Source organism: Ursus arctos, unplaced genomic scaffold (genome assembly GCF_023065955.2).
Source record: "Ursus arctos isolate Adak ecotype North America unplaced genomic scaffold, UrsArc2.0 scaffold_13, whole genome shotgun sequence".
Classification (NCBI taxonomy): Eukaryota; Metazoa; Chordata; class Mammalia; order Carnivora; family Ursidae; genus Ursus; species Ursus arctos.
In genome coordinates this window covers 57,171,277-57,194,846 of record NW_026622797.1, presented here as the reverse complement: position 1 = coordinate 57,194,846, position 23,570 = coordinate 57,171,277, and the positions used below count along the sequence as shown (strand labels likewise).

The window sequence follows — 23,570 nt, the reverse complement described above, 5'->3', positions numbered from 1 at the left end:
ATTTTCAAGTTTCTGTAGAAAAAGTTGTATGGACAAGACATAATCTCTACTATTTTATACGAGGTCCACACAAAGTTTTCATCACAAAAGTCAAGAAATGTTCCTTTCTCTGTACATCCCACACCAGCTCTACTACAAAAACACATTGTTAAATTCATTGTCACTGGTCAGATAAAGATCAATTCCCCCTGAACACAGCAGTCAAGAAACAACTCAAGCCTCATGCTCTCCAAGAAACTGTCATTAACAGCCACAGCCTGGGCTAAATCCCTGTGCCTTCCATTCGACTGATTAAATCTGCACTACTGATTTTGTACTTAGTGCATTCTATGGTATATTGTTTGTAAATACTCAGCAAGATGTCTTTTTCTTGTCCCCAGCTATGCTGCAAGCTCACTGAAGACAGGGGAAACACATCTATTTCTTTTTTCATTTTTAACAATGTCTGTCAAGTTATAGATACATGAAAAATGTAAAATCCTTCTTCCTTCCTTCTTTTGGCCGCCCAACGTTAAACAAGTTATAGAATAAGAAAATGAACAATAAGTTACAAAAAAAGATTTAGAAACATGATAAAATTGGAAATCCCGAGGGCAAAGGGAAGCTCTTACAAGCAGCCAGAGAGAAAGCTTACCTCAAAAAAACAAAACAAAACAAAACAAAAAACACAGGTTGCAGACTTTTCAAAAGCAAAAAAGAAAAGGAGATATGTTATAATGACATCTTCAATGTTTTAAGATAGGATGTGATAGGGTAATACCTTCAGTGTGCTAAGAGAAAATAAGTATGAACTTAGAATTCTATTACCAGCAAAAATATCTTTCAAGAACAAGGTAAAATAAAGGCATTTTAGATTAACAGAAATTAAGAGATTTTTGTCAGTATCAGATTCTCGCTAAAGAAAATTCAGGCAAGGGAAAAGTCACAGAACATGAACGCACTGATGGAATTAAAAAAGTGAGCAAAATATATAGGTAAAACCAAATAATTACTGACCGTAAAATAATAGTAACAATAATAATAATATCTGACAAAATTTAAAACAAGATAGACTAAAATATGCGACAACAATATCAAAGCAGCTTGGGAAGGGAATGATTAGAGATTAAAAGTTTTAACAAACTTATTTTGTAGTATTTTTAGATTTCATTCAATGCTTAGAAGAGAAAAAAAAGGACCAATTTTTCAGGTATCTAACTGTGGAGGATATAAAGTTCTTGGCTCTGTTCTATTGTGGTTTCTCAATCTTGGCATTATTGGTATTTTGGTAATTCTTTGTTCTGGGAGGCTGTCACGTGCACTCTGGAATGTTCAGCAACATCTTGGCTTCTATTTACTAGATGACAGTAGCACCCTCCTAGCTGTGACAACCAAAACTGGCTTCAGATATTGCCAAACGGTTTTTTAGGAAGGATGGGGCAGGGGGTCTGCCCAGTGAAAACCACTACTGTAGGTAAAGAATGGGAAAAAATGGTTTGGAATCAACTTCTTTTTTCTTTTCTCATTTTACTTAAGACCTTACTTCAAAGTACAGATCTTACTTTTCTGATAATTTATAATTTTGAAAACGGGATTATTTCCTTTCTTTGATACAAATGATTTATTTGGGAATGCAATAAACTATTGGCCTCCCTCAGAGAGAAGGGGGAAAACAGACCTTCTTTTAACTTGCTATAATTCCCAATTTCCAGAGTTATCTGCTGCTTTTGGTTCAAAAAGAAAAACAAAATCCATAAATAAACACCGAAGATTCTGTTAAAACACAGGCATTTCGTGAGTTTTGACGGAATAATAATTCTCAACTGCATCAACTTCATGTCCTACTTTGTTCCCTTAGAGCGGAGTTTCTCCATTTGGGAAAGATATTTTTATTGTAAAAAAAAAATAATAATAATCAGGAGGAGAGAGTTGATAGCTCCAGAGATCTCGCAAGAGTCTCCTTTAAGTCTTTGGTGAGTGCTGACTAGCACAAGCATATGAGAAAAGCACCCAAGGTAGGGGAAAGAACCACTTAAATGGATTAGAGGAAATAAACCTCACCCTATAGGGTCTGGAACAGCACCCGTTTTTACCAACCATAGTGGAAAACCTCTTATTTTACTGGGAATTAAGCAGAGTACTTTGCTCAGAAGAGCTATGTCTCAGTAGTGAGGCAAAACTAGCCTTTAAATGCTGTGTTGGCCCACCTAAGAAATTTTAGAAGCAAGACCTGAAAAGCTCAAACTGACCCAAAGTAACTTAACTATATTCCAGGAATAAACTCAAGGATGTTTATAAGAATACAGAAATATCCAGTACCCAATAAGATAAAATCACAATGTCCAGTTTTCATAAAAAGTGACCGTGCATGCTACAAAAGCAGGAAAAAATTATAGTAAGAATAAAAACTGATCTGATCAACTAAAATAAATCAAGTAATAACACAAATGACAGACCCTTCAAGTCACTAGAGCAAAAGTCAGGAAATTATGGCCTATGGGCCAAATCTAGCCAGACATCTGTTTTTGTTTTATTTTGGTTTGGTTTGGTTTTTATGGCCTATAAGCTAAGAATGGTCGTTACATTTTGAACAGGTATTTTAATAAAAAGAAAACAATAATGACTGTTGAACAGAGATCTTATGTGGTCCACTAAGCCTAAAATAATTACTATTTGCCCCTTTACAAAAAAAGTTTGCTGACCCCAATCTATAGAAATGACTGTGCAAGTGGAGGCATAGAAGATATCAAATAAAAAAAAAATTACACTTTTAGAGATAAAACTGCAATGCTAGATGAAAAATACACTGAACAGTATGCAGAGTATCTTAGACATTGAAGAAAAAAGATCAGCAAATTAAAATTCGCTGTATTAAAATTCATGTATTAAAATACATGGCAATAGAAACCACCCAAAATGAAGCATGGAGAGAGAAAAATAATAAAAAACAAAATAAAAGTTCACAGAACATCAGTAAGCTGTGTGACAACTGCAGGAACCCTAATGTATCTGTGATAAGACTTCCTAAAAGGGAGGAAGGGGTAGAAAATTTTTGTAAAAATAATGGCCGGAAATTTCCCACATTTGTTGAAAACCAGAAACCCACATATCCAAGATACTTAACCAATAGCAAGCACAAAATACCTGAAGAAAATCACACCAAGGCAGTGCTACGCAGAATTCTAAGCTGGCTCTCAAGACCTCCTCCTCAATCCCTGCCACACTCCACAGCATACTGCCTGCATAAACCCCAGACCTATGAGTATGATGGATGTTACGTCCATGATTCCATTATGCCATATGCAACAGCCGACCTTTAGAAAGGAAGATTATCTGGGTAAATCTGACCTATTCACACGAATCTTTAAAGTCAGAGTTTTCTCACTGTCAGTAGAAGTCAGAGATTTAGAGCACACAGGAAATTTGATACTCCCTTTTGGCTGTGAAGACAGGAGTGGGCCATATGCCAGGGAATGTGGGTAGTATTTAGGAGCTAAGAACAACAGATAGCAAAGAATCGGGAACCTCAGTTCTACAACTCTAAGGACGTAGATTTGGCCAACAATCTGAATGAGCTTGTTAAGGGAATCCTTCCCCAGAGCTTCCAGATACGGGATCAGCCTGGCCAAAACAACAGTTCTGCCATTATTAAACAGTAAACAGAGAACCCCAGTCAACCCCACTCAAATCAGACTTCCAGAACTCTGAGATAATAAATGGATGTTTTAAGTCACTAAATTTTTGGTAATTTCTTATACAATGACAGAAAGCTAATATAAAGTCGCATCATAATCAAACTGCCTAAAACCAATAACAAAGAGAAATCTTAAAAATCAACCAGAAAAAAAGCATATTACATAGAGAAGAAGATTAAGAATAAAATATTAGAAACAATGAAAGCAATGTAACACAGCTACATCTATAAGGACTGGCAAAAAACAAACAACTGTCAGCCTGGAATTCTATATCAAATGAAATATCTGTCAAGAACAAAGACAAAATGAAGACTTTTATCAGACATGCAAATCTGAAAGAATTCATCAAAAAGCTTGCACTATAAGAAACAAATACCAGATGGAAATCTGATCTACACAAAGGCATAAAGGGTAACCTGATAGGTACACAAGTATAAAAATTTTGTTTTTATTAGATATCTTAATATCTTTTTTTTAAGATTTATTTGAGATAGATAGAAAGAGCACACCTGAGCAGGAGGGGCAGAGGGAGAGGGAGAGAGACTCTCAAGCAGACTCCGATCTTACAACCCTCAGATCACAAGCCGGGCTGAAACCCACATTCCATGCTTAACTGACTACACCCCAGGTGCCCCTGAATATCTTAATATCTTAAAAAGACTGTTAAAGCAAAAAGAATGACAATGTATTACAGGGATTATAAGGATGTAGAAGGAGTGCACTAGGTGTAGTACATGTAGAAAATATTTGTTCGTTTGTTTGTTTTGATGGTATTCTGTGCTAAAAGATCTAGCAAACAAATATATCAGAATCAGGATTCTCATGGCCCCAATCTCCAGGTGAAGCTAGGCATTTATTAAGGGAAATAGAATTTGATAAAATGGTTAGAAATTTAATTTGTGCTACATCATTTCTTTCCCCATGAAATCTATGAAATCTTTACTAAGATCCCTATCCGTGTAAACAAGATTGTAAACTCACTTTGCAACTTTCAACTTTATATTTTTGTTATTATTTTTTGATACCACCTCTTAAAAAGGCAGTGAGTGATTCAAGGCCATGGTTCTGATGATATGCTTGACAGTGTAATAACCAGCCTTGTGGGATGCTTTAGAAAAGGCTTTTTATTTGGGGTCATGTCCAGGTTTTAGCAACATTCCACCCATTTCAAAGTGGTCTCATGAAAAAGATCCACACTCTGAAGTGTTTTTCTGGATGCTTTAGTTTTCTTGTCTTTATAATTTGATCAGATCAAACTGTGTCAAGAAACTCTTTGGCTTTAGGATCCCCACCTCAGGTTCAGAAAACAAAGTACAACAAGAAAAGTAGTACTTTTTATATTTATTCTATTTCAGTTTTTTCAAAATGTCTCTCTTGAATAACCACAGAAGTCAGTAATTATAATGACTGGTTTCTTTAGTTTCTATCAAACAATTAGAAACTACTCTAAATGTCTTAATAGAGTGACTGTAAGTTCAGTTCTTCTGATCTTGTAGGATAGTATCCAATACTACTCCCACATGTGTTTGGAATAAAAGAATAGCCAAAAAGCATAAATGAACACAGAAGTAATTTGTCTACCAAATATAATTTCCAAAATAACAATAAGTCTTTTTGTTTTATCCACACTCTGGCCTCAATGTTTTCACCATTACATCTTCATTTTAAGCTAACATTTTAGCTAAAATGTATTAAGTACGTACCAGTCTTCAAAGATTTTTATATAAATAAATTTAATCCTCACAATTAAACTATGACGAAGGTACTATTATCCCAATTTTACAAATGAAACACTGGATCCCACAGAGGACAGTAAACTGCCCAAAGTCTCAGAGCTGGAAACTGGAGGATGCAAGTCAAACGAGGTCAGCCTAGAATCGAAGGCCCTGTCCTTAACCAACGTGGTTTTCTGCCTCCTAGACTTAACATGTACAAACCCTTCCTTTTCTTCTATTCCTCACCTTGGTAAATGACAATATCACTCACCCATGATGATCTGGACATCATTCTAGATTCAAACAAAAACTTAGATGTCATTCTAGAGTCTTCTCTCTGCTTCATCCCCTCCTATTTAATCAGTTACATACACTAGTACCTAAGTTATTCTCTATTATCCCATTTTACTTATAGGCTGCCACTTTCTTAATTTAGGTGCTTCGCATTTCTCTTCTGAACTACTCTCCAGCAGCTCTACTGTCAATCTTCAACTTTGCATTGCAACCAGGACAAAATTATCTGATGTGACAGTCAGTCAGGAGAGGATTTTATCTATGTTTCCATAGGATTGTTAGGAATGGCATGCAATATGAACCCAGTGAAAAGAGAAAGATACCATCTTCAGGAGTACTTTTCATGATACATAAAGATCCCACCTTGTATAAAAAAGATCCAAACCAACAAAAGCATCCACTAAACAAACATTCTGTTAACACCTACATTTTTTCCTGAGGTCTAAATTACTATTCATGCTAATGACATCTGGTAGGATCATTATCTAAAGTGACAGGACACCAAACGGTTTAATTATGTACTTATAATGACATATTGCATTTGAATGTATTCTTCTCCAATATTATTACTGCTTATGGAAGTGCAAATTAAAACCACAATGGTAAGGATACATGGGTGGCTCAGTGGGTTAAGCATCTGCCTTTGGCTCAGGTCATGATCTCAGGGTCCTGGGATGGAGCCCCACACAGAGCTCCCTGCTCAGCGGGGAGTCTGCTTCTCCCTCTGCCTACCACTCCTCCTGCTTGTTCTCTCTCTCTGTCTGGTAAATAAATAAATAAAATCCTAAAAAAAAACAAAAAAACCCCAAAAACCCACGATGGGAAATATCTACATTAAGTCAGAATGGTTAAAATAAAAATATAAATAAAATATAAAAATATAAATTAAAATGGTCAAAAGAAAAAGAAAAAATAGTGATTACATCAAATGCTGGCAAGTATGTAGAGAAATTGAGTCATACCAGATTGCTGGTGGGAATATAAAATGTTACTCCAGGAAACAGTGTGGTAGTTTTTTAAAAAACTAAACATGCAGCTACAATATGACCCAATAATTGCATGCTCAGGTATTAATTCCAAAGAAATGAAAACCTAGTTCACACAAAGACCTGAAGACAATGTCTAGAGCAGCTTTATCCATATCATGGGTGGAATTATATTCCCCCAAAGTTCATAAATTAAAGCCTTAACTCCCAATGTGACAGTATTTGGTAATAGAGCCGGTAGGGAAATAACAAGGTTAAATGAGGTCATCTAAGTGAGGTCCTAATCCAATAGAGTTGGTGTCCTTATAAGAAGAGGAAGAAACACCACACAGGGAAGAGCCTGTGTGAGGTCAGGGGGGCACAGTGAGAAAGTGCCTGTCTGCAAGCCAGGAAGAGAGTCCTCACTAGAAAGTAAATCTATCAGCATCTTGATCTGGGATTTCTAGCCTCTAGAACTGTGAAAAAATAAACGTCTCTTGTTTAACCACCCAGCCTGTGGTTATGACAGCCTAAGCAAAATTATACAATTTGTAATAGCTCAAAACTGTAAACAACACTGACGTCCTTCAACAGATGAAAAGTTAAACTGTGGTCATCCATATCATATGTGGCAGGCAGAATAATGATCCCCACTGATTTCCACATCCTACTCCATGGAACCCATAAATACATTAGGTTACGTGGCAAACAGACATTAAGGTTATAGATGGCATTAACCCATTTAAGGAAAACTCTTACTCCTATAATCTAAATTAACATGAACAAAGATTTTATTTAGAAATAAATATGAAAGAAAAATAAGAAGCCTGATCCATTCATTATGTAGACAATGAATGTTAATAATGTTTTCAAATGAAAAGTGTTCATATTTAATACAATAAACAAAATAATCCTTAATGATGAAAATGCTTATAATAACTGGTAAAGTTTAAAAAGAATTATGTATAAAACTATTTACTCTTATAGGTTTTCAACCCTTGCTGTATTTCACAATCACTTATAGTGCTCCAAAAATCATCTTTAAAATATAAGTATTTGGGCCCATCCCAAGAGATTATAATTTAATAGGGAAGAAGGCACTTGGATTTTGAAAAAGATCTACAGGTAATTCTGATGCACAGGATGAAACCCACTAATATAAAATTACAATTTTGGTCTAATATATAAACTTACTATAGAAAATAACTTAAAACTGTAATAATAGGAAATTGGTTTAAAAGTAATAAAGGTATAAAACAGAATTTTATAAAACAGGTGATTACAAATGATGTTACAGATATGTCTGTTGACATGGAAAGATATATGTAGATATTTACACAAATACACAAAAAACAATATGTGTGACAAAATGCCATTTTATAAAACAAAATATACATGCATACATGTGTAGAATGGAGTTCATTTTGGTCAGCTGTGGTTATTTATGCTGCTTTATGCTGCTCTTTTTGCTTACCTCCATTATTTGATATTTCTAAATAATTACATATGATTGATATATATATATATATATATAAAGGAACTTCATTTGGTGACAGAAAAGTTTAACTTTATTTTTTTTAAAGATTTATTTATTTATTTGAGAGAGAGAGACAGAGAGAGACTGAGCAGTGGGGAGGGACAGTGGGAAACGCAGACTCCCCGCTGAGCAGGGAGCCTGATGCTGCACTCAATCCCAGGACCCTGGGATCATGAAGAAAAGGTTAACTTAAAGTAATATGTATGCTTCAAGAATTTTTTTTTTTCAGTTCAGTACCTGCTTATGTATTTCTTTGACTTCTCTGTGAGTTTAATATCCAGATGACTAGATCCTGCGGTACACAGAAAATAAATGACCTAGGTCGCCAACAAGTGCCAAAATAAGGTGCTGGATTATATACTTTAAGCCTCCATAATCAACTGATTTGACTGAAACTGTTTGACAACCATTAAATGATGTATGCTTGATTGAAACTGTGTTAAGTCTAAGGCTGATGAGATACTGATCAGAGGTTCTTACTCATTATCAACATTGTCTTTAGGAAATACTCTACATTAACACTCTCACCATCTACACGAATATTCTGCAGGTATCTTACATCTTTGCCATACTTCTCCAAATAATGGGCATATTTTAGGTACATATGGATGCATTTGATGCAGGTGAGTATTTAGGAGTTGGTAAAAAGAAAAACTACAGGGGGGGTGTCACTGTCCTCTCTTATAAAAAGGGATAAGATGATGCGCCTTCCTACATCCCCCATGTTTGGTCTGATTATAGACTTAAGAAGTTTTCTTCAATATACCAGTTCTTTTCCTACGTGCACCCCCTCCCAGCCCGTGCACTCCAAGACCATGAATTCTAACTCTACCTCCAATGTAGATCACCAAGAACTTCAATTTGACCTCAATTACATTTCACAGACTTGACTAAGCAAATTGTTACGTAAAACTAAATTCTGACAAATTAAGATGTTTCCAAATACATTTTAAAAGATCATCTGATGTACTCTATGGTGACTAACATAACATAATAAAATAAAATAAATTAAAGAAAAAAGAAAAAAGATCATCTGAACAGTTTTTACTTCAATTTACAGACAATCCAATAAATCAGATCCCAAGGACACCTGATTACAAAGTTAATCATTAATCTGCATTGCAATTTAGTTAACAATGCCCTATTACTAGAAGTCATTCAAATAACTTTAAATACTCAAATCACACTAGCACCTTCCTCTATATACTGATGTTCTCTAAAACCACTAGAGTACAACATTCGATATAATTTATGTTTCTGGATACTCTTTCAAGGGGCTGTACAAGTTTACCACAGTAATGTTTTAACTACATTGAGTATATGGAGTCTCCAGTATATTCTGGATTGGCACTACTTGGTAAGTTTATTGAAGGGAAAGATTATTTTTCCACACAGCTTTATAAATTAAACTTTCTCAAATCCTCACAAGTTAAACATTAGTCAAAATTATAAATAATCCCTTCCTAAAACTACACTATTACTAAAATTCTAAAAATTTGGGAAAATAATAAATAACAAGCTGAACAGTCAATTTAAGTAAATGTAAAAGTAAACTAAGAAACAGTTTATTTTGAGGGGTACCTGGGTGGCTCAGTCAGTTAAGCATCTGCCTTTGGCTCAGGTCATGATCCCAGGCTCCTAGGATCAAGTCCCGTGTCAGGCTCCCTCCTTCTCCCTCTGCCCCTCCCCCCTGCTCATGTTCTCCCTGACTGGCTCTCTCTCTCTCTCTTAAACGAATAAATTAAAAAACCTTAAAAAAAAATTAATTCGAGATAAAGCAAATATGGCAAAATTTTGACAAATGGTAAACAAAGGAGACAAAAGATATATGGTTAATACTATTCATGCAACTTTCCATAGGTCTGAAATTAATCAAAATTTAAAAGTTGAGAATAATAAAGAAAATAGTTTAGAATTTGATCCCCTCCTCAAATAGTATTCTATCGTTTTATAGGTTGACCGTCTGATATATCAATACATGAATCCTTTAAAACAGTTTAAGCTAGCCTACACAGGTTAAATCAAATATTAACTAAAAAAAACAAAACAAACATGAAATTATAGAAATAGATATACAAAGATATGTTTAATGTGTGAAGAATGAGTTTTTAAAACTCAAAGTCCCCTGGGGCACCTGGATGGCTTAGTCAGTTGAGCATCCAACTCTTGGTTTTGGCTCAGGTCATGATTTCAGGGTTGTGGGATCAAGCCCCTAGTCCAGCTCCATGCTCAGCATGGAGTCTGCTTGCCCCTCTGCCTCTGCTCCTCCCCTGCTCCCACTCTTTTCTCTCCCGCTCAAATAAATAAATAAAATCTTAAAACAAAAAAAACCCTTAAATTCCCCTACTGTACCTCTTCAGTAAACAACTGCATATATCCTCTCTACTATATCAGCCAACTACTGACATTTAAAAATAAATTTTCTAGTACAAATCTATTCATAAAACAAAATATCAACTTCTTAAAATGATCATCTTGGGACACCTGGGTGGCTCAATCAGTTAAGCATCTAACTCTTGATTTCAGCTCAGGTCAAGATCTTAGGATCCTGAAATTGAGCCCTGCCTGGGGCTCCACGCTGCTCTGCAGGGTGTCTGCTTGAAATTCTTTCCCTCTGCCCCTCCCTCTGTCCCTCCCCCTGCTCCTGTGTGCGTGCTCTCTCTTGGTCTTCTAAATAACTAAATAAATAAAATGATCATCTCACCTCATCTAAGTCTTGGATATAAACTGGTTTTTCCTCAAAGCCAACTGGCATTGGTTCACTATAGGGAATCTTTACTTCTTCATACATCTTGTTATTCTCTCTTTGGATTCCTTCTGGTAAAATCATCTATGAACATAAAAAATAAAAATTAAATAATAAAAAAACAGTTGTTCTGGTAAAGATTCTTTAATTAGAGAGAACAGAGAGAGAGAGAAAGAACACTACTGGCTTTAGACACGGCACTGGTAAATAAATATAGCTAATTTAAAGAAAAACAAATCTAAACTAAACAAAACAAACAACCCATATACACACAAATTATTCACATATTGGATCTCTCATATAAAACACCTATTATGCTGATGAATTTTAAGTATATATTTTTAGATGGTCTCCCGAAGACAAATGTACTTGTGTGGCTAGGAAAAATGAGCAAACTGCAGTGTAAAGACCAAAAAATAATACAACTGCTAAAACTCAAAAATACAAGTTCTATAAATAACAAAAGGGAAAAGAACAAATATGTTCTGAATACCTACTATGTGTCAAGAACTTTACAAACAAGCATTATTTCATTTTCCCCAATATTTTAAAATAAAAGTTAGCATAGTATATCAAATAATACAAGAGTCACAAAAGAAACAGGGAAAATCTACGTGTTATTTCCTCAGAATAGACATATTACCCCAAAGTGGTCATATACTAGTGACATACCTTTGCACCAGCAATGAATGCTGATGTTCTCATGGCTTCAGCCTGGGAATCATAAACATGGGGATAGCGTATTTTTTCAATATCCATGTCTCTCTGCCTGCTCAGAATTGGAACACTTCTAGCATTCAGAAGTGCCTGCTCTCTGTAAACACGAACATAATAGGATAAATCTGAAATTTTTATCTTGCAAAAGAAAGCATATATTAAAACAGTCACATTATAATAACTATTTCGGGAAGCCTTCCCTTATAAAGTAGAAGAAACAAAATAAAGAAAGATAATAGCATTTCTGAAATTTTCTGTATAACTACATAGGAGTTAACACATTTTTAGGTACTATTTTTAGGTAGTATCACCTGGTAAGTTTAATTTAATGTTCCTTATTTATAATTTTGTTTGTCACAATCCAGAGATGTGTAACAAGGTATCAATTCCTTTTTAAGAACAGGATTCAATATTTAAAAGAACAAGTATCATAATGCCTTCATCCCTTTTTCCTCCTTCCTAATTCTAAATAACATGAGGAAAAGTATTCTTATTAACCCAGGAAAAAAAAAAACCAAAAGGCTCAAGATAAATCTGTGTAGGCTTTACAAATTTTAACCTAGTGGTGTGTGCACAGCATCTAAAAATAGCTTACACCTCTGTAATCCAAATCTCTCACCTACACAGATGCAACCAAGAGTATTCTAAGATCACTGCTTTCTTATCCCAGAAAATTGGGTTTTCATACAACAAAATTCTGTTATTATAAGAAAACATGACTAGAAGAATCATCTAAATTGTTAAAGCTAAACTAAAAAAGGATGATATTTTGCTGTCGTTACAGCAATTACAACAGAAGCATTTTTCAGCTTCTGGTTTTTATTACCTTTGTATCCGCAATTCCTTAGGATCAAAGCACGTAAGTCCTTCTGCAACTTCTGCATCTTCTCCAGCCTTTCTTTCTCGTCTAGCAATTCTTTTTTCTTCACGGCGATACTGTTTCATTAATTGCTTTTCTTGTTCAGATTGAATAGTAACTTGACAACCATAATTAGGCTTAGCATTTTCTCCTAAAAGTTTTTTGCAATTGTCTACAAAGCAAATTAAAGAAATGTTTTATAAATTTAACCTTTATGAAAACCATTTTTCCCTTCGCCAAAATGTAAGATAGCACAATGCTCTAATTAATTTTTTTTAAAAACTGTCACATTAATTGTATGTTTTAAGGAGAGGTTTTTAAAAATATAATATCTAGGTGATATTAACACAATGGCTTAAAAAAAGTCACCAGACATTTTCTTTATACAGATTACATAGTTTAGTGTTATAAATTCTTAGATAAAACACCAGGAATTTAAAAGTTCAGTTTTATAATTTTGAAATTATTTGTTTATATAATTTCAATAAATATAATAATTATCAATACTAATTAGCACTTCCTGTTAACATAATAAAATATTTTTCATATTAGATGTAACTTTTCCCTATGTAACAGACCTTATTGTGTTAAATTGAAAATATGTTACTACTTACTTAAACATGAAATAAAACTTATTAATATTAGCTCAGGATACATTTATAAGATGACCAAGGCAAATAAAGAATATGATACACCTTTTCATGGAAATAGAGTTTAAAAAAAAAAAAAAAAAAGGAAGACGGCCAGAACCACTAAGAATCAGGTCAATGAAAGCTCAATGTTTACAAGGTCCAATTTAAACTTGTGGTTTGGCCAACTCAATATTAAGGAAAATATTTCTTCCAACAGGATTATCTTCTATGTTTAATTAAATCTTTCCAAGTAGGAGTATCTTGGCTTACTGCAGCCCTAGAGTAACTAACTGACCGGAGTGTTGCTGTAAGCAAATAAAATTATTGTATTGAAGACCTACTTGTTCCAGGCACTGCTGCTAAACTAGGAAGACAATGAAGACTGAGATTTGGTCCATACTCTGAAGGAGCACAGTGCAAGTTATTTTACCAAACTCTAAGATCCAACACAGAACAAGGAATGAATTAGGTGAAGCATCAAGATGGGAAAGTTAGTTTTCTAATTCATCTAAGCCACAGTTAGGCTATTGTTCAGCAAAAACTTTAACAGTTGGTATTTGTTTATGTATGTATGTGTGAGCGCATATGTAAAGAGAATAATAATGAGAGAAAGAATGAGAGAGAGAGAAAGAAAGCAAAATGTTAAGGACTAGCAAATCCACATGAAGGGTATACAAGCATTCACTGTATTATCCTTACACATTTACTACAGGTTTGAAAGTTTTCAAAATAAAAAAGTTGGGAAGAAATTATAACACTACTTGGCTCATAGTAAATACTACATGTATTTGCTTTAAAAAAAAATTGTCTATTCAAATCTCCAGCAAGAAAAAATGCCATACCTAAACATAAATAGAATGTCTACTGTAATACCCTATTTAAGGCATTGATATTTGTTTTATATTCTGCCATATCTAAAATCTACTTTAAAAAGTGGTATCACTAAATTATATAATAGGCCAAAGGATATTAAAAGCATAATTATATTAAAAAGATTTGCTAACCAATGAATCTTTCCATCAAATTAGAATTACCACTGAATACTTTCTTACCTTGAAGAGCCTGCAACTTATGATCATTTGAAGAATTAAGAAATCTATCCACAATTGTAATTCTGTTCTGAAGGAGTTTCTCAATAAGTTCAAGTCCATCAGGTCCCAGCAGCTCAAATAGCTTAAAAGAGAAAGAATCAGAACAATTGTTACCTCAAACTCACCATCTTCAAGTTCAGCAGAGGTATGAAGCCAAACCAACACAGAAAGAAGTACCCAAAAGTATTTTAAAAAAAATAACTTAAGAATGAAAAATAACTCTTCATATTGTCATATATCTTTCAGCTTTACAAAGTCAATTTGCAAGTACTAAAGCACATGATTCAACTTTTCAAAATAATTATGATTTATAATTAAAGCTAACTCACAGAATAACAAATTCTTACACTTGGCTTTTCTTGGTATAACCTAAGGAAATTTCAAAATTAATTTGCTTTTTAATATACTTTTCTGTTTTTCACAAATAGAGTCCAGAGTACCATTTTTCCTACAACTTACTACATATAACAGCTGTCATTATAGAGTGAAAGAACCATTAAAATGTTTTAATGATTCATGACATGCAAATTTTTAATGCTTAATAATTAATTTTATTATTTTTATTAAATTTATTTTATTTTAATGCTTAAATAATTTTTAATGCTTAATAAATCTGAAATCTAAACACAGTTCCACAAGTGGTTTAACTTTTTATAAAAGTTTCCATGTGTATCTTATGAACACTAATTGCCAAAGATTAAACTGATTCCAGTGTCAGAGAACTAGTGATTTAGAAAGACTCTCAATCACATTATTGTAAGAAATAACTGCTCCAGAAAGCCTTTAGATTTCTTCATACGTGGTCTAAGGATATAATTTTTTTCCTCTCCAGAAATGTCATATCTAATTTTACATGTGAAGATTTATATTAGCCAAATTCTAACTGTTCTCAGAGATTCCACACAAATAAAATCATAATTAAAGTAGGAATTTATGATAAGTATATATGAAATGTTAATATTTAATAAATATTTTATTTTTGCTGTTCATTTTGTGGACATTATCTATATACAAGGCCACAGCCCCTAATTCTAGAACATCTTGACTTTTGAGCTAAACGTTACAGAACCCAATCACTCTCACCCTGGCTCATAAAGCACTAATTCCACACCAGGAGAGGCAAGCCAAGAAGAATTTAGGCTACTGCCTACCCACCTTCCATCAAGTACTCAGCTCCTAAAGCAACGGTGTCACTCAGATATAAGCTTTCTATTGTCCCCACTTCTACCTCCAAAGTTTGCATCAAAGATTTTAGACTATAAAACAAAAAGGTCCCAATTTCTTCCAAAGGTATGTCCTCATTTGCAACTTGGCAGGAAGTTGAAGCCTTCGGCCATCTCAAAAACAGCACAGATTATGCTTAACTGTAACTAGAGATTCACAAATTCAACAACTGGGTTACAAAAGAGAACTAAGGAGCAACAAGTGGGAGGAGTCCTCTTTGGGTGAGAATAAGTATCAACAATGACCTCTGGAATTATTCCTTCAAAGGGGCCCCAAATTTATTGGATTAGTTTATGGAGCAATTTATGCCCCAGGACATTTCTACAAACAACAGAGCAATTATCTGGTAATTGGTAAATTTAATAGCTTGGTGTGGTCAAGTAAAAAAAAGCAGAGGGTCCTGTCAAAACTACTTTCATCCCAGGGTGACTGTGCAAATACCCAAAAGTGTGCCTCCTTGAGAAACAATACCAGAAGCTAAACACTGTGGGGTAAGGGTGAGAGGAATTGTCTGCACTAAAATAATCCAGCTAATCACTAAACAAATTAACAAGATAATAACAATAATATACCCAGGGCGTGGTAGATTAGATGAAATAAATTCCTAGAAAGACACAAACTACCAAATAGCAGACAATCTAAATAGACCTGTAACAAGTAAAATATTGAATTAGTAATCAAAACTACCCACAAAGAAAAGTGTAGGTCCAAATGACTACACTGGTGAGTTCATTCAAAAGACTTAATGCCCATTCTTCACAAACTCTTCCAGAAAACAGAAGAGAGAACATTTCCCAGGTCTTTGACCCCGAAACGAGACAAATACATCATAAGAAAACTACAGACCAATATCTCTTAGGAATAGAGACACAAAAATCCTCATAAAATACTAGTAAACCATATCCAACAATATATAAGAGAATTTACACACCATATCAAAGTGAGATTTATGTCAGGAATATAAAGTTGATTCAACATAAGAAAATCAATTGATGTACTGCATTGTATCAACAACAACAACAACAACAAAAGAAAAACCACATGATCCACTCAACAGATGCAGACAAAGCATTTGATGAAATCCAACAGCCTTTCATGAAAAAAGCACCCAACAAACTAGGACTAGACAGGTACTTCTACCACCGATAAAGGGCATTTATGAAAAACCCTTAGTTAACATCATACTTAATGGTGAAGCCACTAAGAACAGAAATGAGACAAAAGAGTCTATACTTGTAACTTCTACTGAATACTGCATTGGAGGTTCAAACCAGGGCAATTAGGCAAGAAAAAGAAATAAAAGGCATTTAGATTGAAAAGGAAAAAGTAAAACTATTTCTTTTCGGAGATCGTCTATATAGAAAATACTAATGACTCCACTAAAATACTATTCAAACTAATAAACAAGCTTTCAAAAAATGACAAAACCATTCAGTGAGGAGAGATCCTTCTTTTCAATAAATGATGCTGGGACAACTGGCTAGTCATATGCAATAGCATGAAGTTAGACTTACACCATAAACAAAAATTAACTCAAAATGGATCAGTAATCTAAATGTAAGAGCTAAACATCATAAAATTCTTAGAAGAAAATGGAGAAGATCTTCATGTCCTCAGATTTGGCCAAAGATTCTTAAATATGACACCAAAAGCATGAGCGACAAAAGAAAACATAGATAATTTGGATTTTAGGGAAACAAAAAAAACCGCTTCAAGGGATAACATCAAGAAAATAGGGAGAAAATGAAGAACCAGAGAAAATATTTGCAAATCATGTATCTGGTAAGAGACTGGTACTGTCACTGTCTACACCCAGAATATATAAAGAACTCTTACCACTAATAAAAATACACCAATTAAAAATGAGATCTTAATTTACCATAGAAAAATACATAAATGGCCAATAAGCAGGTGAAAAGATACTCAACATCATTAGTTATCAGGGAAACACAAATCAAAGTCACAAGAACCACTAGAAAGGCCATTTAAGAAAACTGGAAAATAACAAGTCTTGAAAGGATGTGGAGAAACCTGGAACTCTCATACATTGTTTGTGGAAATAGAAAATTGTGCAGCCACTGTTTTCCACAGTGGTTCCTCAGTGAGTTAAACACAGAATTACAATGTGACCCAGCAATTCCATTCCTAGGTATATATCCCAAAGAATTTACAACCATGTGTCCAAACGAAAACTTGTATACAAATATGGATATTCACATAGCCAAAAAGTCCATCAACTAAAGCACGGATAAATAAAATGTGGTATATCCATACAACAGATATTCCTAAACCATAAGAAGGAATGCAGTAGTGTACAACATGGATAAACCTTAAAAACATTTTGCTAAGTGAAAGAAGCCAGTCACAAAAGACCACATATTATAAGATTCCATCTGTAAAAAATGTCCAGAATAGAGCAATTTCTAGAGACAGAAAGTAGATTTGTGGTTGTTTAGGGCCTGGGAACCGGGTCAGGGAAGGAATAGGAGGATAGAAGATAAATGTTTACAATTTCTTTTTTAGGTAAAGAAAATGCTCTAAAATGACTGTGGTGATGGCTATACATATCTATGAATATACTAAAAACCAGTGATTTATACACTTTAAATGGATGAATTGTATGGTATGTGAATTATGTATCAATGAAGCTATTTTTTTGAATTATAAACCAAAATGATTAAAACCAAAATACTAAAAGTAACAAAAAATTACTTATGGTTAAAAGATACAGATTAAATACAAGTTTTCTGTTAAAAATTTTAAGTGAATGTTTTGAATTGCTATTAGTTCAATGTAAGCCCTGTGCTTAAGGTTAAGAGTGATATTTTAAAACCAGCAAATTCAAAAAACGATACCTCCATAATCCAAACAAATTACAGTAAGAAATGCTCTCTACATACAGCATGCAAAGTCTTTCATATTCTATCAACTCTCAGAGAATGTGTTATTTCTTAAATTGAGACCATTTCTTCCATAAGAAAATAATTTATCATGGCAGAGTTACCCTTACACATATTCTTAGCTACTTCAAGTTTACTTAATCTGAAATACAATATTCGCACATGATAAATTAGAGATTCACCAATTTTTAGTCCAACGTAACTTTAAGGAAAACACCAGTATATCTGGAAGACAACTTCTAATGTAATATCTCAGAAGGAGGATCGCAGCACAAAGAGCCCTTTCTTTCTCTTACTTCCTTTTTTTTTTTTTTAGCCCAGTACTTCTTAAAAATAACCCACCTAAGACCTAGCAAGAGAGACAAGAAGGCTGTTTTGCTCTGAATAGTAGGACTTCCATTACTTCCAAGATGAAGAATCCCCAGTAGAATCCTGAGATCAGCTGTCATCAGTTTTAAAGTAATCCCAAAATTACGCTTTCCCTAACATTTGCCATTTTCATCCACATTGAGAGCAGGTGCAGTTCTCATTTAAGATTTGCACTACAAACTAATTTGGCAATGAGGGTGACTATTTGTAAAGATACAGCTGTCTGGATCACTGCTCTACACACTGACACAAGTTCCAGAAGCTATCAAGTTGAAAAACAAAGAGGGAAAAGTTAGCAGTACGTAAAGAAACAGACATCAACTACGAATGAACAAACGAACAAGAAAGGAAGAAAGAAAGAAGAGAGAGAGAGAGAGGGAGGGAGAGAAAAAGGTAAATTTTACTATCCTGGCTATAAATTAAAGATATGAGGTTTAAAGCAGACACAAGAGGAATAGACAGGTAACATCCTTGCGTAGAGGTTGTTAAAGCCATTATTATGATCAATATATTATTATTAAGGTGCTTCTCAAAAGACAAAGGTTCTTAGAATTCTTACCGTTATTATAAATCCTTTGTCATTAAACTAAATTATTAAATTGAAATAGTTCATTAAATTGAAATAATGAGTGGAAAGAGTCAAAATAATGAACCAACAGACTACATTCCTAAGATGTCCAAAAAAAAAACCATTTCAGAACATGTACAGACTAACTTTAAACAGCATTACTTCCTTGTTTCTTATAACACTTCTAACAGATAAATGTAGCTTGTGAATCTCTCAGGAAAGGTAACACCCACTTTACCCCATATTCTGAATTATATCATATTTATTCCACTTGGAACAATGCTATAATGGATGCTATATTCCCAACATAATATCAAGTGAATCACAAATATCACATCTTCATAAAAACAAAATTTAATAAACTTTTGAATAATATACCATGGAAAATTATACTCTAAATCCTATGAAAATTGGTGAGAGAGAGAGAGAGAAAATGAACCTAAATTAGAACTATAAATCTGTTGTCAAACTGGGGTATGCAGAGATATGCTGAGTGTTATTGAAACCACAGAAGAAATATGGCAGGTATCCTTGGATTATCAGTTTACTCAAAGATTAAGAGAAAAAAAATACTATTTCCAAGTAAAACAGAACTTTACTCATTTTAATGTACTATACAAACTCTGTTTCTCAGGTTAGTCAAAAAATGAGTAAAGTATTTAATCACTAACTTGGGTTTTAAAGCAAGTAAAGTTTCAGTATTTTTAAAAGGTCTGTCAGTTCCATTCCGTTTTTTTTTTTTAAGATTTTATTTATTTATTTGAGACAGCAAGAGCATGAGTGGGGAAGAGAGGCTGAGAGAGGGGGCAGAGGGAGTGGGGCAAGCAGCTCCCTGCTGAGCGGGGAGCAAGACATGGGACACAGGGCTCCATCCCAGGACTCTGCGATCATGACCTGAGGTGAAGGCAGATGCTTAACCCACTGAGCCACGCATGCGCCCCTTGCTCCATTCTGTTTCCATCTAGTCAATATTAAAGAATTAACAAAAGTCAAAACGAAGTCTATCTGGAGTTCCAAAAGACCTCTTTCAAAAGAGAGTCCAACCCTTCCACATATCAAATAGTCAATGGGCATTCTGAAAAATGACGCCGTGAAGCACAGTAGGCACGATATCGTCATGTGAGCAAGGTATCCTTTTGGATGACAATATGGTTAGGGAGATTATAGGATTAATCTCAATATCCAGTTAAGCCACTAAGGTTGTTCTTCAAGGAGTGGCCATGGCTCTGTCCTACTCAAAATTTTATCAATGATATATAAGCTAGAAGACATATTAAGTCAAATTAGTTGAAGTGTTAATTAGCTGCATGATAGAATCAAGATTATAAATTTTCTAAATAGTCTGATATATCTGGCCAGTCCTAAGGAGAAGTAATAGAGACAAATATAAAACCCCACAATTAGGTTAAAAAAACCTCATGTGCAGGCTCCTCTGCTAGGAGCCTGCTTCTTCCTCTCCACTCCCCCTGCTTGTGTTCCCTCTCTCGCTGGCTGTCTCTCTGTCAAATAAATAAATAAAATCTTTAAAAAACAAAACAAAACAAAACAAAAAAACCTCATCTGAATTTCTACAAGATGGGGAAACTTGGACCCACAAATAAATTCCCAAGAAAGTTCCTGAAAGGATGGGGGTTGGTTGCTTCCAAGGTCAATATGAATAAAAAATGCAATGAAGGCAATGAAAAATTTTAATGTATAATAGTAGTACCACAAAAATCCCATTTATCAGGGCTCCCAGCTGGGCTCATTCGGTAGAGCACGTGACACTTGATCTCAGGGTCTTGAGTTTGAACCTCACGATAGGTGTAGAGATTACTTAAAAATAATTCCACTTACCATCTCAAAGGATACATTGAATGAACCATATTTAGAGTGCTGAGTTCAATTCAAATTATACTTTTTAAGAAGGTGACAATAAAAAAATAGTAAAAGAAAACCAAGTAAAAATAAGATATACCTATGCAAACTGTTTCAACAGCAGATCTATTTTCATATATTATTATCCATTCTGTTTGAAGGATACTCATTCACAGACTTGGTTAAGATAAAGATAATTTATTTTATTCTGGCCCCATCTTCCCTGATCATTCACCACTGCTAAATACTCCTTATCCTTCTTTAAACACACTTTTCCTTTGATACCCTTGATACATCACTTTTTGGGTATGTGTCCTACCACTCTGGAGGTACCTTCCTGTCTCCATTTCAGGCTCACTTTGACTATCAAATGTTGGAGTTCCTTAAGGCTTAATCCTAGGCTTTCTCCCACTTTCATTCCATATTCTCTCCTTAGCTGTTCACATCTAGGCCCTCAGCATCCAGTAGCAAGCATGCTAAAAACAAAACAAAACAAAACAAACAAAAAACCTCTTAATTTTATACTTCCTTCCCAGAACTCCACTTTGTGCTCCATGTATCTAATTGCCCAGTTATCATCTCCAGTTGGAGGTTTCAGGGGCTCTCACAATTCTACAAGTCCAAAACTATCTCTTAGTTTTCCACCCTCTTGACGGTTTTCTAAGTGTTCTCTATTTCCATGAATAGCACTGCCATCCTTACAGTTACACAAGTCAAAAGTATAAAATGCATCCTTACGACTTCTTTACCCCACAGCACCCAATCCCACCCCTTTCATCCATTCCACTATCAAGTCATCTTGATCTCAACTACTAAACAGATTTCAAGTCTTTCTGCTTGTCTATTTTAAGCTCCCAAACATTGACTGCCTGTACCTCTCAAAAGACTTTTTTTTTTTTTTAAGATTTTATTTATTTATTTGACAGAGAGACAGACGGTCAATGAGAGAGGGAACACAACCAGGGGGAGTAGGAGAGGAAGAAGCAGGCTCCCAGTAGAGCATGGAGCCCGATGTGGGGCTCGATCCCAGGACCCTGGGATCACGCCCTGAGCTGAAGGCAGAGGCTTAACGACTGCACCACTCAGGTGCCCCCTTCTCAAAGGACTTCTAAAAGGTTTTTGCACATCTATTCAAAACACCCCAATCCATTCTCCACATAGCAACAACAATAAATAATATGAAATGTAGGTCTGCTTAATACATGCTACCTCCCCTCCACTACTTGCCAACAAACTCTCCAATGACTCTCCACTGAAGTAGTGAGTGGACCTGAACAAAGAACCAGAACCTCAAAACATCACAAGTGCTAAACTATAATTAAAAAATACTGAAGCATACTCAATCATATTGCTCTGACTAGAAAGAATTTTAATACCATTAATAAAGTTAAATATTGTTTTTAAAACAGCATCCTTTTTAGTTCTCCATTTCTATGTATGTTTTATGATGAACATAAGGCATGGCAGTATATGTATATAATTTAAAATTAACTACATTTATATTAGGAATGCATTATCAAAATGGTTATTAGAAAGTATAATCAAAAAAGTTTGGAGACCAATGCTTTCAAATATCATTCTGTTATGAAAGTTTATCTCAATGTAACAGTTTTCTAATCTAGCTATTTTTTATGATACTTTTTCTGAAAATATTAAATGAATGGTGTTTCTGAAAATTATCAGTGTTTTATAGAATTTAAGGAAATACAAAATACGTACAATCCATTGATACCATCACTACTCATATTTTCAAAACTTTTTTTGTGTAAGTGCATTCTAAGTCAGCAAACCCGTCATTTCTTCATCTTATCCCTTGTCAGTTAATTTAATAATTTACCAAATTTATGAATGCTAGCATAACATAGCAGTTTAGCATAGGAGAAAGTTAGCCAGGGCTCAAATCTTTAAAAGCCTAATGCTCAGGAGTTTTAGGACCTTAGACATCCTTCTGAGCCTCCCGCTTTCTCATCAGTATAGCAGGAATAAGAGTATAGGGCTTTGCAGGGCTGTGATGTGAACAAAATAATATATGTAAATGTATTTGACACAATGCCTTGCATATAATAAGCAATTAACTTTAGGTACTAAGTATTAAAGTAAAAAATCATAATCAAACAAGGGAGTAAAGTACACAAAATAATTTGTAATACAATAATAATGATAACAATACCTAATATCTGTATATTACTCGTGTCCCTTTATATTACATATAAAGCATGTATTTTCACTGTCTCTATCTGAAGAAATATTCAGTGAATCTCCGCTAATTATACATAGCACTGATGCATTTATCACTTAAAAACAATCATAATAGAAAAATAATTAAAAGAAAATGCTACAAATAATATCTAATAATCCACTATTGTTAGGAAATAAAATGAACACAAGTATTAACAAAAAAATATACATATTTACTTTCAGC

At 34.2% G+C, this 23,570-nt stretch overlaps 1 protein-coding gene across 7 annotated transcripts in view; it reads right to left on the bottom strand.

Annotated features, from left to right (window-relative positions):
- The window catches only part of ASCC3 (activating signal cointegrator 1 complex subunit 3), a 317,566-nt gene that overhangs the window by 243,873 nt on the left and 50,123 nt on the right, over window positions 1-23,570 (bottom strand). For all 7 annotated transcript variants that reach the window (XM_026511731.4, XM_048225883.2, XM_048225882.2 and 4 more), the window contains 4 exons: window positions 14,192-14,312; window positions 12,475-12,679; window positions 11,604-11,745; window positions 10,890-11,015 (listed from right to left, as the gene is read on the bottom strand). In XM_026511731.4, the coding sequence (XP_026367516.2) occupies window positions 10,890-11,015; window positions 11,604-11,745; window positions 12,475-12,679; window positions 14,192-14,312 (594 nt within the window). The remainder of the gene's footprint in view (window positions 1-10,889; window positions 11,016-11,603; window positions 11,746-12,474; window positions 12,680-14,191; window positions 14,313-23,570) is intronic.